Source organism: Pseudochaenichthys georgianus, chromosome 19 (genome assembly GCF_902827115.2).
Source record: "Pseudochaenichthys georgianus chromosome 19, fPseGeo1.2, whole genome shotgun sequence".
NCBI classification, from domain to species: domain Eukaryota; kingdom Metazoa; phylum Chordata; class Actinopteri; order Perciformes; family Channichthyidae; genus Pseudochaenichthys; species Pseudochaenichthys georgianus.
In genome coordinates this window covers 15,522,884-15,544,914 of record NC_047521.1, presented here as the reverse complement: position 1 = coordinate 15,544,914, position 22,031 = coordinate 15,522,884, and the positions used below count along the sequence as shown (strand labels likewise).

At 43.2% G+C, this 22,031-nt stretch overlaps 2 protein-coding genes across 4 annotated transcripts in view; both read right to left on the bottom strand.

The window, feature by feature from the left end:
* ctbp2l (C-terminal binding protein 2, like) overlaps nucleotides 1–19,498 on the bottom strand; it is a 59,610-nt gene extending 40,112 nt beyond the window's left edge. The window contains exon 1 of one of the 3 annotated variants that reach the window (XM_034107876.2): nucleotides 19,422–19,498. In XM_034107876.2, the coding sequence (XP_033963767.1) occupies nucleotides 19,422–19,479 (58 nt within the window). In that variant the 5' untranslated portion in view covers nucleotides 19,480–19,498. Of the gene's footprint in view, nucleotides 1–8,653; nucleotides 10,473–19,409 lie in introns of those variants that run through there. The other 2 variants (XM_034107874.2, XM_034107873.2) reach the window with 2 other exon arrangements.
* Nucleotides 19,499–19,530: 32 nt separating this feature from the next.
* mmp21 (matrix metallopeptidase 21) overlaps nucleotides 19,531–22,031 on the bottom strand; it is an 83,881-nt gene continuing 81,380 nt past the window's right edge. The window contains exon 8 of the mRNA XM_034107398.2: nucleotides 19,531–19,618. The gene's annotated coding sequence lies outside the window, so the exon portion shown is untranslated. The remainder of the gene's footprint in view (nucleotides 19,619–22,031) is intronic.

Sequence of the window (22,031 nt, the reverse complement as noted above, 5' to 3'; positions counted from 1 at the left end):
AGTAGCCTAATTTATGCACTAACTACATGTACTACAACATTTGAATAATCAGTTCTTCCTCATTTCCCTCAATTGTTCATATTTGGTTTATTAAAATAATGATATTGTGGTCATTGTTAAAAAATGTCTGCTATTATTATGAGTATTATTATTTGTATAATGCACTTTCTGCCTTCCTGTCATTAGGAGTTAGACATGTAATGGCTATGTAATTGATTTGATTAGAACCTTCATTATCCTAAACTGCTGGGACATTTCGCCAATACCTTTATATTGTCTACTCTTACTTGTCAGCATAGGTCGGCATTGATGTACAGAGCCGACAGAAGACCTTGTTTATGTTGGCATCATATTGAGAGGTGCAGCCAGTGACGCGTCCTAAAACCAGGAAGTAAGCTGCTGGTTCCCTCGACAAAATCAATGGGATTTCTCCACAGGGTTTTGGAAAATACCTGGAAATAAGGTCTGTGGAAAACTAACCAGTTTTATAAATGCACGATTTGTTCAGCCGGATAATCTCCACATGTCTACCCTACTTTTATAATTTTCGAATCATAAATCTAATCGATAGATTATAAAAGGGTTTTAGGAGGCGTCACTGCACCACTAGAAGCCAACTCCATCCATCAAGCTGAAACTTCCTCTCCCTCTTCTTCTCATGCTCCCTGTCACTCTCCTTTAACTCCTCCGGTGACTTTCTTTTATTTGAAGATAGTTTTTTGCCCGGCGCTTGGCCGGTTACCGCCCCTACACACGGCGGCGTGCGTTGCCGCTTCAACGCTTCTGCCCATTCACTTTGAATGGGGTGACGTCACGATTCGCCGAACTGCATTGTGGGAGCAAAGCGTAGCTTCTCTCGAGGTGCTCGCTGCAAAAGTAGAGCAATGTTCTACTTTTGCCGCCTCGACGGAGGCGTCAGCCAATCAAATCCCTCGTATGTAAATCTGACAGTACAAGCAGTAGCCAATCAAACCGGGTGTATGTTGGGAGAGCCAGACCGCAGTTATTTCCCATATGTCAACAAAAGGAGGAGAAAATGATCGTGGCGGTAGGGAACATACAGGGATACAAACCGGAGGAGCCAGACATGGGGGGAGGTGGCAAAGACAGTGGGGGAAACTGGTAGGTTTTCGCTTGTTTGGGGAGTTTATATCCAGTGTATTTCGTTTGAATGGATAGCTAGCAAGCATAGACAGTATATTTAGCCAGCATGGATGTAGCATGAATGCTTTGCTTTGTATGTCCGGGGCGGGACATTCATGTGGTTGGTTGTTGGTCGGGCTGCTCGCGTTGACTCCCCAAGCTCAAGACACGCCCACCGCCAAGCGGCAACGCACGCCGCCGTGTGTAGGGGCCGTTACCGCTGGACCTGGTATTAAAAACATTTTGGCGAATGGTTAGGTGGCGTGATAGTCTGTAGTGAAGGAGCGCGCTGCAGGCTCACGGGAGCCTGCTCGCGCTGCCGCTCCGCAGCAAACAGCTGTTTGCTTTCCCCCCAACAACGACAACCGACTCACGGAACGCTATGTTGTAGCGTTAATAAACGAAACAATTTAACAAAATTGCTAGTCAAAATATCTATACCACAGAAAAAAATGTTTAAAGCAATATTTTTAGTGGCCCGAGCGGGCAAGTGGAAAGTGCGTTATGCTGGCCCGGGGTGTCTAAATAGTGCTTCCAGGGCCAGCGGGCCATTTATAATGTTGAGCCCTAATTCACATATCAAAAGTGCTAAATCAAAGTACTATCTGTCAGTAACCACAAATAATCTGAATAATCCTGGAACATTTTGGAAAGCCATTAAATCGTTATCCACCGGCGATATCCGTAATGGGCTACCTCCGTGCATTACCACAGCATCTGGCACTATATCGAACAGGGCTACTATGCTAAATTGCTTTAATGAGCATTTTGTGTCCTGTGGTTCTCTATTTGATTCTGTCACTAACTCTGCTTCTGTGAACACTACAGTATGTGACTCTGAAAAACGTGTGTTGGAAAACCCTTTTAGTTTTACCCCTTTTACTGTTGATGTTGTTCGTGAAGTTTTAACCAAGTTAGATCCTAAGAAACCGGCTGGCCCGGACAACGTACAACCTTTCTTTTTAAAGATAGCTGCAGATTTTATTGCTCCACCTCTTACTACTCTTTTTAACCTCTCCCTCAGCACTAACACAATTCCAAAATTGTGGAAGTCAGCGTATGTCCTGCATTTGCTAAAAGGAGGGGAGGCCACCTTATTAAATAAATATAGGCCAATCTCTAAGTTGTGAGTTCTGGCTAAGGTTCTTGAACGCTTAGTGAGTGAACAGGTAAAGGTGTTTTTGATGTACAAATGACATCCTGTCTAAACATCAGTCAGGCTTCAGAAAGCAACACAGCACCATCACTGCCACAATGAAAGTGGTGAATGATGTGGCGAGTATTTTAGATAATAAGCAGAGTTGTGCAGCTCTATTTATTGACCTTTCAAAAGCGTTTGACACCGTCGATCATCACATTTTAAAGCAGAGGCTAGCCAGTATAGGCATGTCCAGCCATGCAGTAGGGTGGTGTGTGAACTACCTCTCTGAAAGGTCCCAATGTGTTCATTTTGATGGGCTGTCTTCTGAGTGGTTGAACATTGCAAATGGTGTTCCCCAAGGTTCTGTTTTAGGTCCACTTTTATTCTCCATCTACATCAACAGTTTAGGTGAAAATGTGGATGAAGCTACTTTACATTTTTATGCGGATGATACCGTGATGTACTGTGCAGGTCCATCGAATAAGGAGGCTGGTGTTAAATTACAGGCTGTTTTTAACATTATTCAGACTCAGCTCTCTGAACTAAAGCTTCTTTTAAATGTTGAGAAAACCAAGGTAATGCTCTTCTCTAAAGCTAAAAAGACACCAGAGCCTGTTTTAGATATTGTAACTACGCAAGGAATAAAACTTGAAGTGGTTACCTGTTACAAATACCTTGGTATCTGGCTTGATGATTGTCTCACTTTTAAACTTCATGTCAATAACCTGCTTAAAAAGCTGAGGGTTAGGCTAGGTTTCTTCAGGAACAAGTCCTGTTTCTCGCTTGAGGCCAGGAAAAGGCTAGTCACTGTGACCTTTTTACCTGTGCTGGACTATGGGGATCTGGTCTATATGAATGCACCTGCCAATTGCCTGGTCAAGTTAGATGCTGCGTATCACAGTGCACTGAGATTTGTGACAAACTGTAAAGCATTAACCCATCACTGTACCCTGTATGCAAGGGCTGGTTTGCTTTCACTAACTGTACGGAGGCTCAGTCACTGGTACATTTTTATATACAAAGCCATGTTAGGGACACTTCCATCTTATATCTGCTCCCTGATCTCACGGAAAATTGTAAGTGGCTACTGCCTGAGATTGAATGCTGTGGTTTTATTAAATGTGCCAACTGCTAGGACTGTCTTAGGGAAGACAGCTTTTAGATGCGCAGCTCCTCTGTCTTGGAATAGTCTGCAAATTAAATGGAAACTGAACAATCTGGTGCCACTAAATGTTTTTAAAGCTCGGTTGGATGCTAGTCAATCGGAAGCTATTGGTACCTGTTTATGTGGATAATTATGTAAATGATGCTGTACTATGATGTCCTTTTGTTGTTCTATTTATGTTTTTAGGTTTCATGTGGAACTACTTGAGCAGGTCTCCCTTGAAAAAGAGATCAATTATCTCAATGGGATTTATCTGTATAAATAAAGGTTTGAAATGAAATGAAAATCTGAAGGTGAATAACGCAACAGCATACAGTAAAGAGAGAAAAGCTTTCCATTGTTTTGGGTTTGCACTTACACTAAAGCACATACAATTTGAAATTAAGTAATGAAAGGCCTAAATTCAAACTTGTATTTTATAAGCTTTGAACATTCTATAAGGGCACTTATAAAAACACAGTTCCCACATTTTAGGACAGGGAAGCAAAACAACAAACAAAAACATTCAGACATGTTTTTTTATGGATTAACGGTGTAGTATGATCGACAAACTCTTTTTACAACAGATCATTTGTTTTACTTCCTGAAGACCAGTCAGCAGGCAAAAAAGCCTAGAAAGAAAATACTTTCAGACGAAAAAAAATGTAATGGGTTTATTTTCTGTAAACTTGATTAGTTTGTGAATGCTTAAATGATGAAGCGATAAACACAAAGGGTTACATTACCTAAACTGTTCATCTGGCAGGTCGAAAAACTCTAATTAAATAGACAACACTTTAACCTCACCGCAGACACACCCAATATAATAAAGGCCCGACTGTAACTCTATTACTGCATTGTACATGTCTTAATAGGCATTGGCTTCCATAGATACAATACATTAATACACACATGTGGTGCTATATGATGTCAATACTAGAGCAGGGCTACACTGATTAGTATCCAGCTACATTCCCTGTAATAACCCCTGACCGATGCCTTGTGAGCTCAAACCTCTTGTCTGTCTCCACTCATTCATATCAAAGGGATTAGTGAGGATGACACAGACACACACTGACACGTGACGCCTGTATAGTAGCATCTCCACACACACACACACACACACACACACACACACACACACACACACACACACACACACACACACACACACACACACACACACACACACACACACACACACACACACACACACACACACACACACACACACACACACACACACACACACACACACACACACACACACACACACACACACACACACACACACACACACACACACACACACACACACGCACACACACACACACACACACACACACACACACACACACACACACACACACACACACACACACACACACACACACACACACCACTCTAATTCTCAGCCTATTCCTGGACAGGTAGCGTAAGCCACTAGCCCCCTAACCCATTACGGCATCAAGAAGTTAATCATCTGTGATAATATTTTTTTTTTACTTGTGTCTGTTTTTCAGGATATTATAATTCAAATTAAACTAATTACTAAGAGATTAAGGTTTCCACCAATAGCTTTTTAATATCTTATTTTATTATTAGGTAAATCAATTGGTCAATACCTTTTTACTTATCATAATTCATATTTAATTAGCAGACAACAACATGTCTGAAATATGTGAAAAGCCTAAACTGGAGCTATCATCACTGCTTGCTTGCTTCAGGGATTTGTCTTCCTCACTTTCGCAAAGAAAACACATGATCAGTTGTTAAGGTCTTGTCCCAATGTCCTGCTGTCACATCCAGCCGGCCTCAGATGAAGACAAACACTTCCTGCTGCTGGGAGAGGGACATCTGTGGTTTGTGTTTGAAAGGAAAGCAGGGGGCCACTGTATTGTGTGTAGTCCACAACAAAAATACATGTCCATATATAAAAATTCTAAAATAGAGGTAAAATATCAAAGCACTCTCACACAACTGACTCTACATAAAACAGGTGTGTCCAGAACCAAAGTCCAAGACTGACACATCAAGGGTGTGGAAAACAGACAGGGGCCGTTTCTCAATCGCGAGTACACATGCTGCAGAGCAACTATTTCAAGTATACTACGTCAGAGTGGCGCAGAATGCTGGGCATTTAACATGCATTTAAACAGTCCTTCGGCGCCACTCGATGACGTAGTATACTTAAAATAGTTGCTCTGCAGTAGTTTTACTCGCGATTGAGAAACAGCCCGAGAGTGCACGCTAAAATCAATGTCAGACACCTGAACAAAACAAAGCAGTTTAGCCAAGGACAGTTGCAAGCACATTAGGCATGCATCCTCATGGATGTCCTTCCAAATACAGGCAGGCAAAAATAAAAATCACATTCAGGCTCTCATGGGAGCAATGCACTGGAAGGTTACATAACTGTCAGCGACACCAGTGATGGCTTCCTGTCAAAAGAAGGGGGGGGGGGGCATGTTTGCTATATTTTAACTAAACTTGCGATTGAGCGGATAAATCCTGGCTATAGTGGCACAAAGAGAAAACATTTGTACAGGTGAACATGTCGACTAATACAACATAGCTTCAACAAAGTTCCAGTATCTCTACTTCCTGTGAGCTTCAAGCCCTGCCCCCAAACACTCCAACGCCTCTTAATTCTTTAGCCCAGAAAAGTACATCTGAAGATCTTCTCTGGATTATCTCCACAAGTAAATCACGTGCTGGCATTTGTCGACAACATGCAAGCGTCCACCTTAGTTAATCTAATGAGCACCCACACAATGCTGGCGACAAGCCAATCACGTCTCTTACTAGCGGGTTGGCTATTCTGCTTCACGTGACATCAAAGTTAGGTTTACCCACCTGTGCTGTTCTGTGGGACGCTACTGACGGACAACTCCATGGCCAATGCGAATGCGGCAAGGCGCTCTCCCTACTTTGGATGGAAGGGAACTGTTGCAACTAAGCTCGCCTCAACCGTTTAATGCCATTATTAACACTACTTATGGCTTTAGCCAACCAAGACAGCGCCCTGTGGAGAGGAGTACACAGACAGGGCCCTCCCACCTGCAACTTCTACATACATATTTTAAGGAGCTATGAGAATAGAATACAATTGGCCAATATGGAAATGTGGAAGCCTCGGCGGCTATGTGTAATTTTACACTTTGATGCAAGATGATAAAGAGGTTTGTACTGGAAGAACAACCAATTTATTCAGTAGGTGCAAAATAAATAATGTGTCAACTTTTCATCAATATGCATGTTTGAACATAACACACCATTCATGTAATAAGAGAATGTCTTCACTGATGTACTAAAGCTCTTGCACAAAAATGCACTCAAAAATGAGAAGCAATCTCTTGAGATGTGCAGGAAGAGTGTAGAGAAATATGTTTTCATTAAGTGCCCGGCAACATCTTAGTATCTCAATCAATTTCCCCTGTTCAGCACTGCACATGGCTGCCCAAAAGTAAAGAGTAACAAGTGCAAAAAATGAAACACTGCATGCAGGGCTTCACTTTTCCCCTTCCCTAAATGTGAAGATCAGCAATCTCTGATTACCACCAAAATCTAGGTTGCCTAGCAACACACAATTAAGAAGTATGCTTTGCAATCAGCGGAAAGGGCTGCCCATTATCAGATGAAGTTACTGAAGCAACAAATGTCAGCTACATGCAAATGGGTTTGTTGTGCTAAAAGTGTACTGCTAGAGCGGGGAGGGGCTGCCAGTGTGACCTTGGAAAGCTACGGGTTTGTGCAAGATGCTTAAAAAAGGGACTTCCTACTCCCACCTCCCCCACAACTCCTCCCCCCGCCTCTGAATCTCACACTCGCTTATCATTTCCTAGAGAACATGACATGAAGGGAAGCCACTTCATAAAAGTCATTACTTTGTAACAAGTGCAGCAGCCCACAGACCCATTAGAGAGGCAGGCAAGACACAGGGTTACATGGCATAAAAGCAAGGTTAAAAGATATAATTTTTCCCTGAGCTCATTTGCTGACGTTGGCAGGGAAATACATCAACTTGGTAAAGGGAGAAATCAAGGCCTTTCTTTGTTGACATAACTTTATGATAGCTTGCTGAGGAATCCACTGTCAAGGTAAACTGAGCATAAAAAGCTGCCAAACTACTTGCTTAATCATTGTATGAGACCAACAAGTTGCACAGAAAACTCAAACATTATTAAGCATTCTGTGAGGCCACTAGGACTGCAGGGTTAAAAAGAATACACAAGAAGACAAAATTGGTTTTGCCATTTTATATGCAGCCTAAGTTTACAAGACCTTCAAAAGTAGAACAATTATTTTATCACTGTAACTTTATAAAATTGCAAATCAATTCCTAAGAATTGTTGAAAGCCGCACAAAGCAGCAGAGACATACTTTGAAGTTACTTTGAAGTTAGAGTGGGAGGAGAACACATATCCTGTACCTACTACTTGAGACGAGTACAATTGAGTTAACCAACCAATAAATGAACCAAAGTTTAGTGGCACGACAATGCAACCAGAGTTTCAAACAGACATCAGTGTGTCTATAAAAAACAGTTACCTATTATAGCCTACACAACTATACATCCAATTAGTGTAATTGGATGTTGAGGCAGATAAGCCTCCTATTAGGTGAGAGTAGAATAGAAAACAGTATGACAGCAACCATGCGTAAAGGAAACTTTTACCAGAGATAAGTTGGAAATGTATTTCTATTTGACATTTTCTAAACATATCTTAGTAAAATGTAAAGTGTATAGTAAGAGAATAGTTAGTAAAATGATCTGGTATATAAGTGTGTACTTTAAACCTCAAAAAAGCAAGATGCCACTACAAAACAACTCAAATAGCACACTTTTGCTTCTCACCAATAAGCTAATTGAAAGAGTGCTGCACATAAGAAGTGTTTCAACTTGGTGGTGAGACAGGATCCCCTCAGGCAAATGACACAACCCTGTTGCAATACGTGTAGTTGCGTATAAAAAAAAAACCTCTCCGAGCAAACCTGCTTAACTTGTCAGCTGCATCTTATGCTTCTACTTTGGTTTTCGTAGTATTGGAAAATCTATCAATCATAAACAGATTTGAATCTCACCGTGCATCTAATCTATGACAAAACACAACACAGAAAAATACTATTTCCAAAGCCTACACAAGAAATAGATAAAGCAGCAACAAGGACAGAGATGAAAGGGTTTGAAAAAATGAAGAGAAATATGTGAGGTTTGACATTACTTGTGTCAGGTGCGGAGAGCATAGTTGAGACTATGACAGGTGGACCAGTGCGACGTCCTACCAACTTGCTGTTGTTAAGGTTTTGCGCTTGGAGATTGGATGAAGAAGGTACAGGAACAATGTTACTCTCAGGAGCAGCATTCATCCCTTTCCGGAGAAGTTGGGGGCTATGAAGGGGGGTTGCCGCTGCTATTGGCGATGGTGGAGGAAGGTTGGTAGCTCTCTTCATCAGCTCCATGGGGGAATAGGAACCAGAAAAGGTTTTGGGCGCCGCTCCAGGGATGCCTGGAGCTGGTGGAGGCTGTTGTCCAAGAGCAGACATGGCAAGACCGGTGTGGGCATTGTACATGGAGAATGGTCTTCCCTGAGTGACAGCATTGCTGTATCCTCCGGGGCTGATTGGAAAAGCTCCAGTTGCCAGGGGCCGTGCTAGTTGGTAGTTGGTGGTCTCCAGGAGGTGTTGGGAGGGTGCGCTGCTGGGTCTTCCACCAAGAAACTCTCCCATTCTGGGGGACACGTTCTGGATGGTGTTGGGCGGTTGCTGCATCAGGCAGGGGTCCATGGTCAAACCCTGGGGCTGCATGTAAAGCTCGCGGTGACTGAAGCTATTGGATCGAGTACGTGTTGCTGCCCCACTTGCCTTGCTACCAAGCACCACACGAGAGAGAACACGGGCTTGGGCCAAGTTAGGGGCCAAAGAGCGAACATCGTGGTCCTCCATCATTCCCAACGTGGCAGCAGAATCAAAGCCATGTTGCAGCAGTAGAGTGATAGTGCTCTCAGCCAAGCCTTCAGCTCGCAGGTAACCCAAGAAGTTAGGGTCCACCATCCTTTTGGGGTCTAGAGCGCTTTGATGGTGATGAGGCATGCTGGAGTTCATTCCAGCTGTGGCAGCCATCATGGCTGAGCTGGGGTCATAGTTTGGGTCATAAGGCATCCTCTGGGAGGCTACAGCTCCATACGCGCGGTGAAGAGCTCCGTCCATTCCCTGAGAAGCTGCGTCCAGCCCTGAACTAGATGCAGCTTGCTGGCGAGGGTCCAGGGAAAAGCTGTTGATATTGTTATAAGCTTGACGAGCAGAGAGAGACGGTTGTTCAGTATTGTAATAGGTAAGAGGGGGCAGGCCCCCGTAAACTGCAGGAGAGGGAGAGCAGCCGCCAATACGGTGGATGTCTGGTATCATCTTAGATCCCAGTGTTTCCCTGTACAAGCGGCTCAGCTCATGAACGGGAAGGGGAGGAGGTGGAGGAGGAGGAGGTGGAGGGGGAGGAGGCACAGGGGTAGGTGTTGAGGCGGAGGGCCGCACAGAAGGTGTTGCTCTTGCCTGTCCTTGATCCCAGGTAGGCCTCAACCCCCCAGCGCTAGGCCCATAATGCGAGGCTGATCTGTTGAGCAGGTGCTGGTTATCCCTATAAAATCCAGACTCATCAGGACGCTGGCCAGATAAAGTAGCGTCGGCCAGGTAGTAATCCTGAGGTGGTGCAGAGGCCCGGCCGGCCATCAATTGCCTGAGGTAGAGACTGTTGCTGAGATCGGGCACAGATGTCTTCCTCAGTAGCTGCTGCCCACGCCGCTCCTGCTGGGCCTGCCTGTACATGGAGGTCTGGAGGTCTGTATCAGCTTTCTCACAAAGATCTAGGTGATGGTGAAACCAAGCTCCACAGTCAGCTCCACCCTGTGAAAAAGAATTCCTACGTCCCGCAACGGTGCCACAGTGTTGACAGCGACTTGCAGCCCTGTCGTTCTGACCTTCAGACCATTCAGGACCCCGTTGGCCCAGAGCACCACCAAAATGCGACTGCTCACTTGAGTTAGGCATCAGTGAAGACACTGAAGCGGGCAGCTCTAAAAGCGGAAAATAGAGCCGGGTATTGTGTTTCTACTCTCCAGTTACACTCACCACCAATCAAATGGGAGACGTGGAGAGAGGATGAGAAAAGGTGAAGCATGAGCTACCTTTTTACCTGAACTGCATAGCTCCCTGCTGGCAGCCTATCTAAATAATTCAGCCCTGGAAACATTAGAAATCAATGAAGAGAGGCACGACATGACAAACACACAAGCAAGAGACAAACACACATGCAAACAGAAAAAATGCACACCTTTAGGGAGAGGCTCTACTCCATTCTACAGCAGGGATCATGCTTGTGCTGGGTGTCAGGCTTACATTCCAAAATAAAACCGGGGGTAAAGAAATTGGGGTAAAAACACATGCTGGACAATGCCAACAGAATGGAGGAGGGGACAAGACGCGCTAATCCAATGGGGTTCGTGCACGTCATTGGCAGGGACAGTGCTGTCGTCCACAGTGTGTGCCACGAGGGGATTAGCGTCAAGCTAAAACCTGCTTAAATCCACTGCCCCCTCTGACATCACTTGAGCCAGATAGTGTACACAGCAAGCACGCTGCTGAGGCCCCTGGATGTTTAGTGGTTACTGCTAACCCCAGCCGGCATCTCTTGGGCCTGAATGGATCTTCACTGAGGGACTTGGAAGGTTGGGGACTGACATGTTTGCTGAAGTATGTCCCTGGAGAGAGAGGGAGGGGGGTTGTTGCATAGGTTGGATTCACAAGTACTTGTGACTGAGGGTCAAATGTAACTTGGTGGCTACTAGAAGGAAGTAGATGTTCCACACAAACCACAGAGCACAGCACAGCCTCCTCTACTGGGCATGTTTAGATTCACATATATGAATACACTGACAACATTATAGGGGAAAACATGCAACCATGCAGTGTCTTAAAGAATTGAGATTCCCCCTGCCCCACCCCCCCTTAAGTTTGTTGTATAAAACAGATGGTTTAAGAATTAAAGTAGGAAATCCTACTGTTGGTGTTGCTCATTTGGTGTTGCTCAGAATTAAATTAATTTAAACTTATATCAAATCATAATCCAGGGGTTGCAAATACAAAATATCTATACCTTCAAAGGCATTATACCGTTTACTATACTGTCACAATAGGGCTATAGTCATTTATTCAGAATGTTTTGATTCACAAAATGAATAAACATGAACTGCACTTTGAACAAGTCAAGTCTGGTTTCCCCTCAAAGCGCTCGCACTGCTACTACACACTCCAGATGTACCACAGAGCAGCAGATGTGGCTTATCGGTGATGTTGCCATCTGAAAGATAACTGCCGGTGTTTACTTGCCGCGACAAGAGCAATGTAAACAAAAAACAGTTGGAGGAGGAGTAGAAAGGGCGCTTTGATAAGTGTGTGATGGGAAAAAAGCTGATAAGACGGGAGGCTGTCAGCTTTGACCTGACCGCTAACACAGACAGTGTGGGATAGGACAAGGCAGGAGGGGAGGGGGATATTATTGGACTGCACTGGACTGTGACAACTCGATGGCTGCCAGCCTGTTTCCATTCTTTGCTTTGCTTCAGTTTGAAATAGGGAACAGGAGTTTAAAGGAAGAGTTGCCAGGGACATCATCTGCATGCTCCGGAAGCTGAGACACACAGACAGCGTGACTGAAATGTGCTAAATGTATAACAGTTAAGGAGCGACAACAGACCGCGATAGTCGTGTGTCTCCAAATGTTGTCCCACTACCTGTCAAGTCACAGCGGGAAACGCCATAACAAGCTTGTTTTCATTTTAGAGCTTAAGTGATGCAATCATGACATAATGTTAAAAAAAGATTGTTTCATAATGGAAGATCGGATGGGAGAACATTAAGTAGGTCAAAACAAAAGTAAATTAGAACAGATTTATTTTCCCTATGGCCCTTAGTAGTCCAATATGACACACATCTGAAGGATAGTTTCTTTCATTAGAGGTAAAACATACCTAGCCATTTCCTTGCAGTGATTTCTCAGTGCTGTTCTCCCAAGTCGGAGACTCCCTGCGCTTTTTTGTCAGCTGTAAAACACACCATTAATCACTATGTTGTATCTCTCTACGGCGATCGGCGACAATAACTTATTTTAATAAGCCCCTTCCAGGGCCTTGTGCCACTCAGAACCCTGCTCCCTGACAAAATATTAATAACAATAATAAACATCTCGGTACGGTCAGGCTAGTGTTGCTAAAACAGAAACAAGGATATGGCTTCCGTTATCTCTTCCCATGCATTTCCCATTTTTCTTAAGCAAGAGAAGCGAGGGCACCGTATTCATCGTGTCTGCATTCTCTGGTATGCCTCTCATGAGGGCTGCTCCATAATTAAGTGAGCATGCTATATTACACTCATCAAGCAATAAGGACCCTGTACTTCATAGCATGAATAATACAATAGAAGAAAAGGAACCCCAAAGTTACGCAGTGGATACTTGGTGAAAGATATCAGAATCGATGCCAGCACCCGGTTTGGTAGCTCGCAGCCAATCGGACGGCTCAGTGAAAGACCTCTAGGTAACAATGTGTTGAACAGACGTGCCTTTGGAGCAATCTGGCCATCTTTCTAGGGCACAGGACGCTAACGGCGGGACTTGGCAGGCAGCGCAGGGAGAGATAGCTGCAAAATGATTTAGATAGCTGCGACTCTACAACTGCTGATCCATTAAACTTTCATAGGGACTTCATAAATTAAAAGCATGACTGGAAGAACTTGAACATTCTACTCAATTACTGTGATTGTACAGTATATTAAAGTTTTAACGAGCCCCTGGGCCTTTTCTTGCTCTCACACAAGTACCGGGGGGAAGGAGGGGCGATCAGGAAAGAAAAACACATGGTACCAATCCTGGTCCCATGGCTTTTCGGAGGGTTCACATCTGCTGTGTTAGCAAGACTCTGTCCTCCGCCTCTGTACTACCTCGCATCTCTGCGAGGTAGTGCATGACACACACAGCGTGTTGCACATTTGCATGGGTGGGAGGACCGTAGTGAAGAGCGCGAGCCGCTACTGCAAACCTTTTATCAGCAAGGCGAGACCTCTGGTAGACCTGGTGAGGCAACTGATTAGAGTTTTGTCTTCCATTTTAAGCGGGTTGGTTTGTTCCCTACGTTCCGCCTGCCTATCGTTATCAAGCCAGTGGCCCATACTGCATCACAGATGGGCCAGACAGAAGGGAGAGACGACAGCCCGCTTGCTTTTTGGAGAGACGAGGAGTGTGCAGCTGAGTGAGAGAAGAGGGAGGGAAGGAGAGTGAGAGAGAGAAGAAAGGATAGAACCGAAAATGTAATTTGCCTCCACGTCACTGATGAAAAAAGATATGTGGACTCGAAGTTAATCGAAAGAGCACTTTTGCAATATGTTCAACTAGGCTGTGGTTGTAAGTGAGATAAAGCGCAAAGTAAGGACTTAATGAAGTATAACACATCTGTTATTAATGCACACCCCTTAGTAGTGCTTACACATGGTTTTAGGTCAGTATGTCCTCTCTTTTGATTTAAAAAAACTTTAAGACCATTATATCATTTTCCGTAACAAAATAAGACCAACAACTAATTGATCCATTTTAAATGTTATCTCCAACCCAAGCAGCCGTTCTTATATTCTCCTTCTTATAAAACACCTGCACAAAATACGGTTTAATACTCTATCAGAGCAAAAAATAATAATAATTGAGAAATTGTAATACAGGCTTGATTTCAGAATTACACCCACGACAGATTTGAATCCCCGACGATGAATTGCATCCTTGTCAACACTCCAAAAGATTTGAGGTTTAATACCCAGCCTTTATTTTCTTAAGAACGCCGGGGCATTATCGAGCAACCGACTTGTGTGAGGTAAAAAACAAACATAAAGCCAAAAGCGTAGAATTTGACATGACATTTACCCTTAATTGCTATGACTCCATTCATTAAGGTATCAGTTTAACATCAATTAATTTATTCAAGCAAATAAAATAATCACTATAAAGCAGAATTGGCTGCTGAGCCGCTTTTATGTTTTGTTCGGCCACATATTATATTCCTCATTATGCAGGAATAAAATGTCATCATGTAACACAGCATGGATAAAATGCAGATATTGATTAAAACATTATCTGACTAGATTAAAGCAGCTCTAATCCAACCCAGGGGGAAACAGTATTGCCGGGTACAAGCAAAACAACAATCATCAACCATCCTCCCTCCCAGCCAATCGGCCAGTTGCTGCAGAATGATAAACATTGATTCAGCTCAAATTAAGCTGAGAACATGAAAGGACCAGGAACACGGCAGATCACTCCTCATCTCTTCAGATGACAGAAATGAATCTCTTCACTCCTGAGAGGGAGAGAGAAAGCTCCTCATAACGCTGAATGAAAGCTGATGCTTCCCAGCAGCTGCTTTGATTGAGCTAACTAGCCGCTTTTAATAAAAACAGTCGCAACCAGCTCCCTGCCTCCTTATTTGCAGACAGGCCAGATTATGCTAAATACATATCAAGGACTTTAATAGCTTAATCAGCCTGGTCATCTAGCCACCGCCGGGCTTCCCTAGATACTGCATTTCTGATCACACTGCCATGAATGTCGATGTTATACAACCAGAACAATGTTGTGATATTTAAAAATGTTAAATGCGACACCTTGCATGGCGTTGGAAACAGTCTTGGACAACAGGGGTTGTTTTTTGTGGTTCAAAAACATTAGAAACAAAAGCTGTATTTGGACAGCGCAGTGTGTGGTCTCAGCAGACGTTTTTTTGAAAGAGAACGCTCCAGATTTTCTCTTGAAAGAAGACACAGCGCGAGTCACGGATTCATCTGGTCTGTGTCTGTTTGCCAACCGCGGCCCGGTTGAAGTGTGAACCTGGATTCAGATGAGTTACACCCGGCAGTAGCCAAATGAGCCCTGTGAGGATTTCACCTGCATGTGCAACAGAAAGCAGAGCCCTCGCTTCATGTGTGTGTTTTTCAGCATGTGCTGAGACAATCGCCATGGCAGCCTTATCACGCCAGTACATGCAATCAGCAAAACAACTTTGCCTGGTCATTGGCTCATGAACAAATCACAAGCTGTTTTTTTTCTTTACACCATCACAATGGTCGCCAGAGGACTGATTCACTGATCCTGTATGACGGCCATCTGGAGAGTTAGAGTGTGTGTGTGTGTGTGTGTTTGTGAGTGTGTCTGAGAGAAGGAACGTCGGCAGGTATGCTAACCATGAAGTAGCTCTGCATGCATCACAGCAACACCTGTTACCGTCTCTCTGTGTTTCTCCTGTGGGCTTTGCGCTCTTGCCCAGCAGAGCAGACTAACTGTTGTTCCCCCAGGAATGACTAACTACCTCAGCTGTCCCATTCACACACATGCAACAGCTGGACGCCAACCACAACTCTAATCAGGAAGGATTTCCACCAATGAATGCTCCACCTGTGATATGAAATATGACTGCTTTATGATTCAGATCATGAATGAACCATTATTCAACATTATACTCTTTCAAATTACAGTGGGCTCATATTGCTGTAATATCATCTTGTCATGTTATTAGTTTACATACTGAAGTGCAATTTCTAATCATTAACTGATAATGAATAATTTAAGAAAGTTAAAATGTCCTTGCCAAGAGTGTCATCATACCACACGTGTCTGTAGGCTATGTGTAAAGAGACTGTTTGCAGCTGGCTAAGTTAGCTTAGCATAAGATTGGAAACAGTTGGAAACAGCTAGCCTAAAGTCTTCTGTATTTAATCTGTACAAATATCCACAACCCAGCATTTTACAGGGTGTTACATCATGAATTATTTCTATGTCCTGAACCAGTTACTTCCTGAAGTCTCTGCTGATTGCCTGGCAACTGGTCCTGGCCAAAATATGTCCAAGAGCTTCAGAGGTGGTGGCAGGCTGACCATTGGACAGAGCCAGGCTAACTCTGTTGAAAGCTAAGCTAACCAGCTGCTAACTAAAGAGTGTCCTGTACATAAAGAGAGCAGCATCAATCATTGCATTTAAACCTCGGCAGGAAAGCAAAAAAAAGAGACTTTCCAAATTATTGTTGTATTTACATTATAAAATTCCAGACATTTTGGTCATGTTGGGCTTTCGAAGGCTGACTCTCTCTTTTCCAGGAAAGAAATATGAATTATCCGGATTAAATTAAACTGAATGTTGTATTCTATTTTTAAATGCTCTTCTCTAAAGCTAAAAAGACACCAGAGCCTGTTTTAGATATTGTAACTACCCAAGGAACAAAACTTGAAGTTGTTGCCTGTTACAAATACCTTGGTATCTGGCTTGATGATTGTCTCACTTTTAAACTTCATGTCAATAACCTGCTTAAAAAGCTGAGGGTTAGGCTAGGTTTCTTCAGGAACAAGTCCTGCTTCTCGCTTGAGGCCAGGAAAAGGCTAGTCACTGTGACCTTTGACCTGTGCTGGACTATGGGGATCTGGTCTATATGAATGCACCTGCCAATTGCCTGGTCAAGTTAGATGCTGCGTATCACAGTGCACTGAGATTTGTGACAAACTGTAAAGCATTAACCCATCACTGTACGCTGTATGCAAGGGCTGGTTTGCTTTCACTAACTGTACGGAGGCTCAGTCACTGGTACATTTTTATATGCAAAGCCATGCTAGGGAAACTTCCATCTTATATCTGCTCCCTGATCTCACGGAAAATTGTAAGTGGCTACTGCCTGAGATCGAATGCTGTGGTTTTATTAAATGTGCCAACTGCTAGGACTGTCTTAGGGAAGACAGCTTTTAGATGCGCAGCTCCTCTGTCTTGGAATAGTCTGCAAATTAAATGGAAACTGAACAATCTGGTGCCACTAAATGTTTTTAAAGCTCGATTGGATGCTACTCAATCAGAAGCTATTGGTACCTGTTTATGTGGATAATTATGTAAATGATGCTGGATGATGTCCTTTTGTTGTTCTATTTATGTTGTTATGTTTCATGTGGAACTACTTGAGCAGGTCTCCCTTGGAAAAGAGATCAATTATCTCAATGGGATTTATCTGTATAAATAAAGGTTTGAAATGAAATGAAATACCTGGGCTTGCAAACAATGATTTAACATAGCATGTGTATAGAGTCACATGGGAAGGGATTCAATTGAACCACTTAACTGAGTCAACTAAATGTGGGTCTTATTAAAAAATGTCTAACAGGGGTGTGGTTGCTAGACTATTGATCACCATTAAGAAAATTAAGTGTTTAGTTTTCTTTCTTTTTAAATGACATTGTACTGTAATATATTCTCCTAATGCATGATTGTTTTAACGCTACAAACAACTACCTTGGATCAAAAAAATGTGCATTACTTTTCAGCAGCAATGGCAAAGACTACAAATGTGGATTAGAATTCTAACTATGGGCTTTAACAGGATAAGCAGTATATGTCCTTCGTTTTCATGAGCACAACGGCGAGGTGTGCTTACATCATGCTGCAAAACAAATATGCTGGCACTGAGGGTAATGGTGCATCGAGCATCATTTTCCAGCACTGCAGTCATGTCTGCCTCTCCCTGCGCTGGCTCCAGGAGGGCCCAGCAGCTTAACAAGCCTCTCGGGGACCCAGGCAGCGGAGAGGAGATGATTTTACCTCCGGACAAAATCTGACAACTACACACACAAACACACATGCATACACATACTGTACACACACACTTGCTGGGTAAAGTCAAACAAGTGGGTTTAAAAATGCACATCCAGAAGGCTTCAGACACAGTTTATACACCCACACAGCGACTCATGTTTCTTGTTGCCTGGGCTGACTTTTTCATGTAGCTATGCGCACAGCAGGGGGCTCCTATTATATGTGCAGGCCCTTCAATACAACACCGCTGTCTAATCCGCAACCTAAAGCCTAATAATCACTGCCGTTCATGGTGTAACATTGGCTGCTTCCAAAACAGCCGTGACAGGATAGAAGCATTCAATCCCCCGAGGTCATCTTTACTTCAGTTCGGATGTTAAGAGATTCTCTATAACCATAAGTCACATAACAGACACTCCACACAAACAAACACAATTCACAGAGAGGCCAGAGTAAAGCGGTAATGTCGTTTACATCCGCCGAACGACTGTTTGCTGCTGAGGTCAACATTTATACACTGTTAGCTGAAGTATCTGACATGTGCGGTGTGCCAGGAGAAAATGATGGCAATCAATGGGTATTGATCACCGATAGGTCTCAGGGTTGTGCTAATAACAATGACGATGGTTTGCCAGGCTATGTACATCTCAAGCTGTGTCAGTGAGGGGAGAAGACAGGTTAAGTACTTTATTGCTAAATAACTCGTGGTTTTATTTGTAAAGTCCCATGTTTGTTCATTTGTTAGAATAAACACATGTAGGTTAAAACTGGGCTAATTTAAATCATCTGGGTTAACTACAATCATCAATATCATTTTAATGATTATATTTGCATATGTAGTTCAAGCCCTGATTCAAATTTAAATCACAGAAAGGTTGTTAAAACAAAAGCTATGTAATTTAGAGGTCTAAAAATAATGTGAACCAACTATAGCTCAGCGTTAACCTTGATATCTCTTTTTCTATGCAAATCAGTGCTTACTGGATAACGGCTGGAATTATAATCAAAATCATTCTGCTAACCACTAAGAGCATGATTATTTATGAAATCATTGCAATTAATGCTTCTCTTCAAAATAATCCTAGAATTTATCAGACAATTACCGGTGATTCATTTCATGTGCTCGAGCTCTAAACTACATCACGCACCCTGATCAAGTTTAATTAACTGTGAAGTCCAACATTGTGATTGTAAACATGATGCACCCCGCAGCACTGCTTGTATGTGTTGAGGAGAACATTGGAACTACAGTGTTTGCTGTGAACAGTGCAGAAAAACAACTTTGCGAGGAATGAGTGAAGGTAAAAAATTTGGAAAAGACATACTCATGAGTTTACCTTCGCAGATCCGATCTAGCCTCTGCCTCTTCACTTTGTGTTTGTCAGTTAGGGACATGGCGTCAAACACAAGACGGGAAAGGACGGCACGGATCGGCACGGCACCTCTCCTCCTCAGCCGCAGATACTGACAATGTTCAGACTCCTAGTGCACTGTCAGCACTATTCCCCGGGGCATACCGCCTCGGCACATACACCTGCAGGTACAGAACACCCTGGTTAGACACAACGCTGGCACACACATGCTGTATACACACATTATTGATGTACAAGCAGTGGGAAAACTCTGACACAGGAAGGTATTAAAGAGTCATTGACTACACAGTACTCTCGGAGCCTCGTGCTCACAAAGAACCCGGGAAGCTCCGGGCGATAGATACACAGAAAACCAGAGAATTCTCACACACACACACTTACTCAGATACTGTTGGGGACAAAGTGCCATGCTTTAAAAGCCCCACTTTTCTCCTGTTTGAAGTGTGTTTTCTTTCACTGACAAACACTCATCTCAAGCTCCATCTTACCCGTCACATTCCTTTATTGATCACAGTGACATTTGAGGCTTCTTGACTCAGATGGCAAATAATAGCAATCCACTTTTTAGTCTCTTTCTTTGCACTCAAAACAAAGCAGGCAAATAAATGTGTATTCATCTGACAGCAGTTGATCCAGGCACATGTGAAAGAAGAGAGGGATAGAACTTGTGAGGAGAGATGTATCATTTAACAAAATGAAGCTCTTGAGTTGATGTGCTGCACCTGAGGGTTGACAGATTAACGTGTAATGGCGCATTCAGGCCAATAGAGGGTAGTTAAAATCTATTGAGAGAGAAGCACACCATCTCTAACACCTCTTCAACAACATATAGATTCCTTAGCCCATTTATTCCCTAACCACACACAAAAACATCCAATGGAGAAAATGATTTATTTTTACCAGAATGTAGACTGACAACTGTAATCATACTTTGTATTTCACATCAGTTTAACAGGCATTTGAGCAGGCTGAAAATGGCAAGGCATTTCATTCACTATCACTGACAAACATGCGCAAATATACCATGTTAGAGTGAAAACAAAGGGTATGTTTTTATTTTACTGGCAGAACATTTGGAGAACAGTTTGGATCAGCATCTTAGAGAATTAGACTAAAGCGATTGCAGCACAACAGGGATTAAATGCCGCACTAAAAAAACTCAAATTCCACATCTCGCTCTTCCAGGACCGGAGCCAGAAAGAAGCGCCTCTCTTCCTAGAAAGTGCTGACACTGTGAGAATCATTGCCAGTGCCAGTAAGCACTAAAACATTATTTATTAGTCAAACTTATTCGTACAAGTCTTCATCAATCCTTTGAAAGACAGGCGAAGGATCTCTGTGTTGTCAACAATAGATGTCTGTCTTGTTGAGCATCAGAACAAAATCATTCCAAAAGACGCCTGCCCTAAATTCTGTTATTTAAATTCCCACATTTATCATCTCAATTTAGGAGATGGTTCTGCGTAGAATGGAAATGATTTATGATAATAACTTCCACAGTAATAAATTATGTGAATAGTCCTTAATTGCAGCCTAGATATCTCATATCATATACTTAAAAACTACACTTGTAAATGTAACATTTTACGAAAACGGAAAAGTAAATCATGTTTTACTGTATGACACATTTAACCGACTTTTTATAAGAAATCTCCGTGTCTTCTCTGTAGTCAGGGAAGAGCCATTTAGACGAGAGTTAGCTGCACACAGTTCACTCCCATGGTGTTTCTCCACCCTGCTCCTTGACTCATTTCAGTTCCTCTCCCTGTCCCTCCTCCTTCCTTTTCATCTGTCCATCTCTCTGTAGTGCTGCTGCCTCTGAGGTCTCTCACAGAGTCATCAATCACAGGGCACTCTTCCAGGGCCGTCCACATGTGTGTGTGTGTGTGTGTGTGTGTGTGTGTGTGTGTGTGTGTGTGTGTGTGTGTGTGTGTGTGTGTGTGTGTGTGTGTGTGTGTGTGTGTGTGTGTGTGTGTGTGTGTGTGTGTGTGTGTGTGTGTGTGTGTGTGTGTGTGTGTGTGTGACATTAAGAGGGAGAGTGGCAGAGAGAGGGAAGTAGAGAAAACGGGCGCTCACAGGGACTATGAAGACCCACACAGACGTCAAACCATCCTCACTTCCTATCCCCCCCCCCCTTTTCTGCTGCACTCATTCCCCTAAACCCACATCAAACAGAGTGGTCCCAAAACTTGAAAAACCTCCCTCCACTTTACTTTATTAAATACAGCCAAGTATGACCTCCATTCTTACATGAAAAATGTAGCGGGGCACTACTTCTCCATGCATCAGAGGAAAAGCTGCAACAAAGCCGGCAGTGCAGCCAGCAGGGTCTGAGGGGGTATTTAGGAAGGGGTTTTGCACTCCCAATCCAAACACAAAGGTCATATACATGAATCTTAATATTTAAGAGGCATTAAAAGTCAGATGATCGATAAAACTCCCTGCCTGCGGGGCCACAGCTCATTGAAAGAGAAAATTTGTGCGCGAGAGGCCGAGACATTAAATGTAGGAATCCATATCTGTGAGGGCCGTCTCTGTCTTCCAAGGACGGCTCCGCTGTGAGCACAATCACTG